Source organism: Xyrauchen texanus, chromosome 32 (assembly GCF_025860055.1).
Source record: "Xyrauchen texanus isolate HMW12.3.18 chromosome 32, RBS_HiC_50CHRs, whole genome shotgun sequence".
Taxonomy (NCBI): Eukaryota; Metazoa; Chordata; class Actinopteri; order Cypriniformes; family Catostomidae; genus Xyrauchen; species Xyrauchen texanus.
Genome location: NC_068307.1, coordinates 28825324 through 28836730, shown reverse-complemented (window position 1 = coordinate 28836730; position 11407 = coordinate 28825324). Strand labels below are relative to the sequence as shown.

The following is an 11407-nucleotide window of genomic DNA, read 5'->3' as shown; positions in this document are numbered from 1 at the left end:
GGCGTGTACACAGGGCACAATGCAAAATACCCTATTTACAACACATTTACAATCGACACTTAAAATACAGACAAGCGAGAGTTTAACATCAAACATTCAGTTTCTAAACTTCTCACATGATTTATTCTTTAAAGACTTTTAGACTTTATTCCAGCTGGAGTATAAAAAGGTATTTGAACCTGCAAGAGTAGATATTATAATCCCTGCCCCTTGTGCCATCGGTGTGCCAGTCTAGAGTAGTACATCATGTGACTTTAAAGAAATCTCTTTTCTCTACTGTCCAAAAATCATGATCTCTAAAATGCTTCCTACGAGTATGGAATTGCATTTTTATTATTACTCTTAATATTTTATTTTGAGCTTTCTGAAGTTTATCTTTTGAGAAATGCCACTAAAGCGGAATACTGCAGCATAATCCAAACGAGGCTCAATGAACGCCCCTGAAAGCAACTTTAATGTTTGAACATCAAGTTCCTAAAATATCATTCTGTTACAGATTATATAAGAGCGTTAGCTGACATAACTCTTCAGTTATTATCTGCAAACCTCGTCCTTTAACTCCCAGCTGTAAGGAACGTCTGTTTTCCCAAATCCAGCTGGACACCCGTCGTAAATGTAATGAATCTGATCCTCAATGACAGATTTACTCTCATGAGATACCAACATTTCTGCTGCTGTTAAATCATTCATATATATAGGAAACAGTAAAGGACAGGTGTGTGCAGTTACAGCGATATTAATATGAATTATTAACAAATATATCAATATTAAATGTGCAGGAGATATAAAGATAATGAGATAAACACATATAATAAATGCACCCATGAAGGTTGAGTCATTAGCATGTTAGCAAAGGGCAAATAAATACAACAGCAAACAGAAATATATGAATGAGTAAAGAAATAAAGCAATTTATATTCCCCCAAACATTTATATGTGTTATAGTGTATTACTTTTGCATTGATCGTGAATCTATTTATTCATTTGTAAATATCACACATTCATTTATATATGTATTTATGCATGATATGCATATTTATTTGTCTGTGTATTTATTTATTATTATTATTATTGCAGGTTTTGTCCTCCATAGTCACTGTGGACTGCAAAAGTTACATTTTTAGACAGAATTAAATAAAAAAATGCAAAATAATGTTTGTATATCCATTCACAAGCTTAAAATGTCTATCCTGTTGTACCGATGTCATGATTCTTTAGATTAGTATGCAGTATGCAGTATGCAGTATGCACTGCTAGTGTTCTCCGTTGAGTTTATCTGCCAAAGTCTGAGAGCGCCGCCTTGTGGTCAGATCAACACCTACATCCTCAACTTGCATTTAAAGAAATGGATGAAACTTGTAATATAAGATGATGAATAATTCTGCAGGACATTTCATATGAACTGCTAAAGTCAATAATCCTAGAAACAATATAATCCAATAAATCTCGTCATGTTTGCTCTCTTTCATCATCACAGACTCCTCTGGAATCATTCCGGCGCTCTGGACCCACCAGAATTCCCAAACCCAAATCCAAAGGATCAAGCAGTGCCGTCCAAACCCCACTGAACTCTGGGAAATGTGTGTCCAACAATCTGAACATGATGAACCGTCCCACTCAATCATGAACAGTGACATCACTGTACGTTTGTTTATTGTGCTGTTATGAGATTTATTATAGTTATATTCACAGAACACTGTAATAAACCTCCATTACAATCATGTAGGATTGTTTGTTTAGACAAAGCTTCTTTATTGCCCATAATTGTGTTATTACATAGTAATATGCTATTTTGATTCCCTATAACTCATCAATGTGATTCAGCTGATATGAGAGCGATGATGCACTTGATGTATGAGATCTGGATATTAATAAAATGACTGTTTTTATATCTTGCATATCAGATTAAAAACATATTTGGGATCATCGGCACATGAGCATGATTACATCAGAATTATTACTTCATATTAACAATCTCCAAATGCACAGATATATTGGGGAAAGGTTACATATATATTGTTAACATCAGTAAATGCATTAGAGACATTAAACATGAATACAGATTATTAAATGATTGCTAGCTCATAATGCATTAACTAACGTTGACATATACAACTTTAATATATAGAAACTGTGTCTGTGCATGTCAGCGGTGTCACTGGCTGATATATATATATATGATCTTTCATTAAAAGCCCACAATGCTTTGTGATAGGCTTAATGTTCAGTAAAGTACAAGGCGGCACTTCTGGCTTCAAATGTAAACGAATTCTGATCAGTGCATTGATTGACAGTTTGCACTTTGACCTTTAGCTGCAATTCGTGCTCATGTTCATCAGTCGAATCGTTACGAACCCTTCGTGCGGGAGCTTTTCTGTGTCTGATGAGCTTTTATTACGCAAGCCTCATTTGTAATCTTCATTTGTTCATCCACACACCAGATATATTTCAGTGCATCGGCGCACGTGTTCGGAGCATCTCTTCTCGCTCCCTATGATGGACTCTTCCCAGGTTAAATCAGCTAGCATGTTAATGAACGCGAACACGCCAGACTTTATTTAGAGTGGATGAGAATGAAGCAGTGTCATGAACAATACCATCAACACAACAAACCCTTAATGAGGATGAGATTTGTGTGATGATCGTTAACGAGCTCACAGTTACTCACTGGTTCAGTTTCACGCGAGCGGACCAAACCTCTGATTCATAACATCTGTTGATGGTTTGTAGCATGGACGTTTATACCATCATTGAACTGCAAGTTTTCATGAAAGGTTGTTACGACACAAGATTGGGAAAGTTGAAAACAACAAATGTAACAGTTAAATCCTCTTGTAGGAAAGGTTTAGCAATAAAGACATCAGAGTAATTAATATGAGGACTCTGCAGCGGTGATGCAGGAAATAAACAACAGACATTCACAGTCCCGCTGGCACAGCTGAGGCATGAGCTTATTTTGTGTTGGGTTTTCCTCTCCAAACTATACTGGAACTGAGGAGGTGTTACACAATTGAGTCTACAGCAACAAATGAACTTTTACTTGAGTGAATATTTTGGGTACTGTACCACCTCTGGTTCCTATAATCACTGATTAATAATCCTTGAATACATACATGCATATAACTTAACCCATAAATATATATACAGGGTTGGGAGAGTTACTTTTGAAATGTCATCCACTACAGATTACATGCTTTAAAATGTAATTTGTAATGTATTCTGTTAGATTACTCAAGGTCAGTAATGTAATCTAAATACTTTGGATTACTTCTTCAGCACTGGTGGATTTTTTCACTTGTTTTGACTCTAAAATCTCAAAAAACACGTGTTAAAAACACATTCTCTGAAGAACTGAAATATCTTACGTAGTGTTGTTTCTAAAACTTTTAAAGGATTTTTTGCGATTTTTACAGGAAAACAATATAAAAATGAATATGATTTTTGCCCTAATATCAAAGATCTTACTAGAAAAAAGTAATTATGATCCAACATGGATTTTCTTGATCATAAATATCATCGTGTCTGGTCACATGTGCTAGAAATGCTAGAAATAGCATTTTAGCTTAGCATAAAGCTAACAATTTACACAAGGTTTATTTCTATTTCTTGTGCTCCAAACGTACTTCTAACGTACTTCTAACGTGCTTCTCTGTCTGCTCGTATGAATGTAACACATCAAAGTGTTTCACCGCTGTTCAGATGCACTTCGGATCATTTATATGGATAAATGTTTTCACCTGAAAGGACTAAATATTAAATGAAACAAATACAATAACATGCAAAGTAATCTCTTCAGTAATCAAAATACTTTTTGTAAGTAACTGTATTCTGATTACCAATAATATAAATTGTAACTGTAGTGGCATACAGTTACTAATAGTGTGTATTGTAAATATGTAATCACCATACACATATTCTTTTACTCCTCAACCCTATATATATATTATATTTAAGCAATATCACACCAGCAAGAGTGCGATACGGCCCTATATCAGCACTGCTGTGATTCGGCCGCAGGTAATTTATCATTTAAATTTAGATTGAATTCCTCTCAATTAGCCTATTAGGTTAAAAGGAACAGAGAAGTTTGAAATGCACATCTAATGCATGGAAGTATTTAACACTAAACACTTCTAACAGGTATTCAACATTTTAAGACATTTTTAAGGAAGTTCCTGAATATAAAATTTTTAGGCAAATATTTTTAAAAAAATTTACAGAGCTTTAAGAGACTTATTTTGTTTTCATAACAGCAAATAATAATGTCTTTGAGATTAAGAATGAAAGAAACTTTAAATAGGAGAAAAGCAAGGACACAAAAAAATTATAATAAAAGACACAATTCACACCAGAAGTATTAAACCTTGAATATATATATCAATATGAAGTCACGATTGAACTCAAACTGTCAATCCACACTTCTTATAGCACAGCGCTGCGCGTTAAACCAATCACAATTCAGACTCGTCACAGCTTTGAACCAATCAGGGTTTGTGAAACTGAAGCCCCGCCTGAGCGGTAAGTGTTGTGGGCGGAGTGAAACCGAATGAAAGAGCTCTGAGCGCGCGCATTCAGACGGCTTTATTTCAGAAAGTTTCCCGCTAGTTTCTCTAACATTTATTTATTTGCGTTTCCCCTTCTGTGGTTTAAAAGCGATTCTGAAGGGCATATTAGCTTCACTTTAAACGCTGAGACTGAAGAACTCCAGGGAGAGAAGAAAGAGTTGAAAATGTGTGATCGGAGATCAGTGTTGATGCAGATCCCAGAACCGCAAGCCAAAATCACAGGTGAGAATAACACATTTATAACACGTGCTAAGGTCACGTATGTTCACGTTTCATGTGTGAGGGATCAGAGATATAATACATGCATCATGGAGTTTTTCATGTTCATGGTTTGCATTAACTGTTTAATTAGTGAAAGATTCATTAGAATCACTCTTATGTCACCTGAACTAAACTTCTGTGTAGCATCACAAACTGTGTGCATGACCTGTAGAAGACTTCCTAAACCTCTCAATGGCTGATGTGTTTGTGTGCAGCTGTCAGAAGATCCTACATGGATATTTTGGGGTCTCGTCCCGCTGCAGACACCAGGAGCCGCAGGAAACACACGCGTGCATGTGAGTTCCCAAATATACTTCACACACCTCATGTGATCATCAGATGGCGATGAACTGACTCTTGTGTTCTGTGCAGTGGACGCAGGTTCACACAGACGCTGGACGACTGACCCTCAGAGAGATGATGTGGACACCTGTCAGACGTCCGGCTCGAAACAGCTGCTCAACAGTCTCATACTGGCCGAGCAGGTGAGACACACCTGTACACACTCCGCCCCGATGGTTAGGGCTGCTCGATTATGGCAAAAATCATAATCTGCTCTGGACGGTGTAGCTCATCACCATCATTAACCGCACGGATGCTCATCTATAGAAGATCTGCCATGTACAAAAACAGCTTGACGTTATCACAATACCAGCTTTAATGCCACAACAATAAATAACTTAACTAACACGTTAATTATGGAAGAATGGTTTCAAGTTCTTAAGGAATAACTCAATGACTGTTCAGGTTGTGCATTACATTTACATTTATGCATTTGGCAGATGCTTTTATCCAAAGCGACTTACAGTGCACTTATTACAGGGACAATCCCCCCGGAGCAACCTGGAGTTAAGTGTCTTACTCAAGGACACAATGGTGGTGACTGTGGGGATCGAACCAGCAACCTTCTGATTACCAATGTATTATACAGAGCACTTATTACAGGGACAATCCCCCCGGAGCAACCTGGAGTTAAGTGTCTTACTCAAGGACACAATGGTGGTGACTGTGGGAATCAAACCAGCAACCTTCTGATTACCAATGTATTATACAGAGCACTTATTACAGGGACAATCCCCCCAGAGCAACCTGGAGTTAAGTGTCTTACTCAAGGACACTAACCCTAACCCCTGGGGATCGAACCTACAACCTTCTGGTTAACAGTTTAGTGCTTTAGCCCAATACACCACCACCACCACTCCATCTATGCATTAGCATGAGCATGTTCAGCACACACACATTCACCACCTGTCAGTCAAACAGCTGTTGTCAGATCACTAGTGAATAATGACGTGCTCTTTCAGCAGCAGAATAAGATGTTTCTAATGAGTGACACAGGCCTAGGCTATCACAAATATAGTCGTTATTTTTTTGTTATTGATGCTTTAATCTGCTGGTCTGGTCGGGCAAGTCAAATTCTCTTTCATTTGCCCCTTCACAAATCCACTCGTCCCGGACAAGAGTTGATGTCAAACCCTGATTAAATATTGTATTCAGCATTCCCCAATAACTATTGTATCTTCTGCAGTATAGCTGTTAAAGTAAACGTACATCGTTTTAAAGGAGTTTTAGATGATATTTTGGAAAACAAAGATTAATCACAAACATATTTCCAGTGTATAATGGGACAGTGTCGATCCATCTTTAACTCACAAAAAACAAACGTTCTCTTCTTAATAGAGCTGTTAATCATGTTCTTCATGATAGGACACACAGTGAATGTGATGCATATATTATGATTCACTACGTCGCAAGCATCACGTTATAATCCAGCTGCAGCAAACGCAGAGTCATCAGCCGCGAGAAGATTCGACCTCTTCCCCGGTTAACTCGGACGCGCCGCTGACCGCACAGAGACCGCCAGTTTGAGTTTATTTTCGTAACCCGCGTCCGTGTTATCTGAACTTTAATAAAGGATGCTTTAAAGATATAACGAAACGGAATCCGGCACAATAATCGTTTTATCTCGATTAACTTGTTTTCATAATTGCCCAGCCCTACCACTAGTGTGACATCATCAGTCATCATGTGAAGAACGTCCTCATGACTGTCTGATGTTAACGTGTCTCTGGATGTTCTCAGTCGGTTCAGATGGTGTCCAGCTCGCTCGCATCTGACCTGAAGATCTTACTGGACGGTCTGCAGCAGAAGAAGATCAGTGTGTACAGATCCATCCCATATTCACGCCTCGGATCCAACCGGGACGCTCACTGCTTCAGGAAAGCTCGGCCTCACTTACTGGCTTTCAAGGTACCAAACTCAACCCAACATGTGATGATTGCCCTCGATTGATTCGGAGTAACTAGTGCTTAACTAGTACAGAACACGGGTGTACTCTGTTATTTTGATTTATATTGTGATTAAATGATCTAAACTCCCCTAAATCAAGAATGCATGACCTGAATTAGAGATGAGATACGAAGTCTTGTTTTCAGAGAAATGGAACAGAATTTGGTTTATGCTTAAAACAAGACAAATCAATTCGCCAACGGAGGACGAAAAATACACTCGTTTTCCCTTTGAATCGAGTTTTGTTTCTTACTTGTTGGCAAATAGTTTTTTTCTAGTATAGTTTGTATTTATATATTTTTAGTTGTTGTTGAGCAGTGTAATTAGTGTCATGTGTAATTTTCCTTCTATCAAATTTCTCTTGTTTTAAGAATCTTTAGATATTTTTACAGAAAACAAGACAGTAATAAAATGATTTTTCTCCAGTGTAATAAATTCACAGAATTAAAGGTTTTAACTAAAGGAACACAGTATTGGTCATTCAGAAAATGTCATTTAAAAGATTTGCAAAGATGGATTCATCCTTTACTATTTACACCTATTAAACTTCTTCACTCCAGGCTGAATATGTGATTAATCATGCATTAACCGCCCAAAAACTCTTCTGGGTCAATTAGACCCATATTAGACTTTAAACCCCTAATTTAACTCAATTTCTGGTGTTCAGCCTGAAACAGCGGCAATTTGAACATTTCATTTGATTATAAAAAAGATCCTAATGAGGACTTGCGGGTCAGTTTGACCCGATTAATATAAAGACTTACAGAAAACTGTATTAATACAGTTAATATATATATATATGTTGGTTTTTATACCAGAAAAACCAACACATATATATATATATATATATATATATATATATATATATTATTTTAATGTGTCAAAAGTCATTAAATGACACCAGGCCCAGAACGGTTGGGAAAGCATCAGCAGTGCAATAAAACTAATTCAGCATTTACTGCATATGACACTTGTGATCAGTTCAATCGTGACTGTTCAGTTTAACTGCTTTAGTGCTGCAGAATTAAACATTTAATACTTCTTACATTCTTCAGCTGAACTTTGATTTGTTTGTATTTCAGCGTTCGTGTCGTGAAGGAGGTGTTTTGCTCCTACAGAACTCTGAATGGGAGATACTTCTGGAGTTTGTCGTGTCGGCGTGTCGTTTGACCAGCGAGCTGCCGCAGTGGGATACGAGCATTCACAACACACTTCAGCAGCACTGCTTCAACACGCTAGCGGAGTTCTGTACCGCCGCACTGCAGAAACACACACCCGCGGCCCGCAGAGCACGACAACTACTGCACAGGTGAACACACACAAACACTTCTCTGTGTAAATGCCCCGACAGACTTCCAGAGAAGCTCTTCTTCATTCTGCGTTCAGAGGTAAAAAGACGTTTTAAACAGTCGAGCGAAGGTATACTGTTCCTGAACTTTCAGATACCCGCCACAATGCAGCGGGAGGCGTTTACAAGTGCCTTTACATATGAGGATGCTTCATTTAATTCCTTACAGATGTGTGAACGGCTTTCGCTGCACTTCAGAGTATTTTATCGATTCTTTTGTGGTCTAATTAATCTAATAAATCACATGGCATGTTATTGTAAAAGGTCTCTTTGTGAAAGATCGTACAGAAGTTGGTACATTTGCACCAGCTCGATAATAATGTGCTCTCATAAACACAATGAGCTGTCGGCCTCAAGGCGGAGCTTCAGGTCACACCCACCGATGACGTGGACCAATGGCAGTAACGAGGTGTTTAGCAGCCGGTTAGAAGTTCTCCTAAAATTTCGCCCAGGCGAGCTGCTATGAACCACAGATACTAAAACACCTTTTTGGTCAGATTTAGTTCTGAATGATGTCACACACATTCGTTCTTCAATGTCGTATGAAGTATATCAGGGCCATAAAGTTTGACATCATGACCACATAACAGCAGGTAACTTTTGGAGGACACACCAAGAAAAGACGAGTCGTAACAATCTGTATATGACAGATGTGCCTTGGTAAACATGTAAACAAATCGGTAAACATGATTTCTACTTTATTAAAGTAATTACAAACTAAAACACATTAGTTTAAAAACACATTCATTTCAGTGGATTAGGGCTGGGACAACGCATCAACGTCATCGATGACGTCGACGCAAAAAATACGTCGACGCAAAATATACGCGTCGATTCGTCGGACCCAAAACAAAGATGGCGGCGCCGGCGAGTAGTAGTAACACGAGTGGCTCCTCAGACTATCAGAAGTGCAAGGCGGCATGCACTCGTTCCTCTAAAGTTTGGGAATTCTTTAATTTAAAAGGAAATTCCGTGATATGTCGTCTTTGCAAAATGGAGATGGCCTTCCATTGTAGCACCACGGCAATGCACGAGCACCTGAAGAGGCGCCACCCGGGAGCAGCTGCAGATGACAGAGCACCGTAAGTTTTTTTTCAACTCCCCACTTTGCACTCGATGTTGGATTAGGCTATAATACGTTGTCGACACCTAAAGTTTTCGCTTATAGCTATTAATAATGCGCTTATAGCTATTAATAATGCGCTTATAGCTATGAATGTCGTGAAAAATACATAGAGGACACTGACAACGCGCTGACAGACAGGACCAAGCAGGTAACATTTAATAAAGTCTCAACTTTCAAATTTGGTCATTCAAAGAAAATTAAACCATAAATAGGCCTACTATTTTGTGGCTCTTTAATGTGTCGTGACAGATTGCCTCAGTTAAAGCTGCTCGTGAACCGATCATCTTTTCCTTGGTTCATTTATAGCATCAAATAGGCTAAACATGAATGTAGCCTACATCAGAAGGACTGTTGTTTTAACCGCGGAAAGACGTCAGTACGGTAGCCTACAATCCATTATTCAAATCCACCGACGTTAATCTTCTCTCTCCTGACTACTATGTCGGACAAAAATGGCGTATTATGATTGATTGATCAGATCGCCAGTCAATCAAACTCCCGGCAAATGTTTTTTTTTAACATTTTATACACCCCCACCCCCGATGAAACCGGTATTACCGGTGTTGTCACAAGTCGATTAATCGAATCGAAATCGAATCGGACTGAAAAAATGAATCGTTAGATTAATCGATACATCGAAAAAATAATTGCTAGATTAATCGTTTAAAAAATAATCGTTTATCCCAGCCCTACAGTGGATACATTGTACTGTGGACAGGGAACATGGAGATATCTGAAAACGATGACGTCTTTGTTGTCATGTCCTTTCAACCCAAAACCACCAAGATGGCAGCCATGTTGTAGTGGCGTTGTTGTCTGACAGCGGCGTGAAAGATCAGTGCTACTTTCTACGATCTTCACATTGCATTCCTTCAAAGGTGACAGGAACACGAGGACTGAAACATTCGCTCAACGTTATTTTAAACTTCGTTTCGAGATCAGAAGACCACAAATGACGCTGTGTGAATTCTCACTGATTTGATTTGTCTCTTGTAGGTTTAAAGCGGCTGCGGTGTCGAGTCGAGGTGTGTGTGTGTGTTTAGAGGAGCTGGAGAAAATCCTGCACGAAACATCACAAACACAAACCGACCCATCAGAACTAAAGTTCAGTCACATCAGCACACAGCCCAAAATACACCATATGAAACTCTCTCTGATGACATGAGCGAGTGCCGTCAGTGGAAACCAGAGAACCTCCATCATGAGGAGTGTCGACTGAGTACTTGAATTGTTTTAGAATCATTTTAAACTTTAGTACTGAATTTGTTGTGCAGCTGAATTGTAAATATATTTGTATGTAAATGTGTGATTAGCTTTTTTTAATTATTTGTCTGGATCATTTTGAATCCACTTTCAGAGTTATTTTGTTATAACTAAATGTCTGTCAGCAGTATGTGTGCCATGTGTATAGTGTGTGTACCATCTGTGTCATGTGTATCGTGTGTACCATGTGTGTCATTTGAATAGTGTGTGTGCCATGTGTATCGTGTGTACCATGTGTCGTGTGTACCATGTGTGTCTTGTGTACCATGTGTGTCATGTGTATAGTGTGTGCCGTCTGTACCGTGTGTGTCGTGTGTACCATGTGTGTCGTGTGTACCGTGTGTCGTGTGTACCATGTGTATCGTGTGTACCATGTGTGTCGTGTGTACCATGTGTATCGTGTGTACCATGTGTGTCGTGTGTACCATGTGTATCGTGTGTACCATGTGTGTCGTGTGTACCATGTGTCGTCGTGTGTACCATGTGTGTCGTGTGTACCATGTGTGTCGTGTGTACCATGTGTATCGTGTGTACCATGTGTGTCGTGTGTACCGT

The 11407-nt window shown here is 38.7% G+C and overlaps 2 protein-coding genes across 4 annotated transcripts in view; both read left to right on the top strand.

Annotated features, from left to right (window-relative positions):
• Nucleotides 1-1926, top strand: part of LOC127626102 (filamin A-interacting protein 1-like) — a 92148-nt gene extending 90222 nt beyond the window's left edge. For all 3 annotated transcript variants that reach the window (XM_052101659.1, XM_052101660.1, XM_052101661.1), the window contains one exon: nucleotides 1478-1926. In XM_052101659.1, coding sequence (XP_051957619.1) covers nucleotides 1478-1627 — 150 coding nt within the window. In that variant the 3' untranslated portion in view covers nucleotides 1628-1926. The remainder of the gene's footprint in view (nucleotides 1-1477) is intronic.
• Nucleotides 1927-4698: 2772 nt separating this feature from the next.
• LOC127626130 (uncharacterized) lies at nucleotides 4699-11141 on the top strand. Its single transcript, XM_052101704.1, has 6 exons — nucleotides 4699-4787; nucleotides 5042-5122; nucleotides 5199-5311; nucleotides 6909-7076; nucleotides 8198-8424; nucleotides 10586-11141. The coding sequence occupies exons 1-6, from the start codon at nucleotides 4730-4732 to the stop codon at nucleotides 10752-10754; spliced, it is 816 nt and encodes a 271-aa protein (XP_051957664.1). The 5' UTR covers nucleotides 4699-4729; the 3' UTR covers nucleotides 10755-11141.
• The last annotated feature ends 266 nt before the right edge of the window (nucleotides 11142-11407 follow it).

Coding starts and splice junctions, on each gene's coding strand:
- LOC127626130 (XM_052101704.1), top strand. CDS start 4,730: ATGTGTGATCGGAGATCAGTGTTGATGCAGATCCCAGAACCGCAAGCC. Junction 4,788..5,041: donor ACCGCAAGCCAAAATCACAG/GTGAGAATAACA, acceptor GTTTGTGTGCAG/CTGTCAGAAGATCCTACATG. Junction 5,123..5,198: donor CAGGAAACACACGCGTGCAT/GTGAGTTCCCAA, acceptor TGTTCTGTGCAG/TGGACGCAGGTTCACACAGA.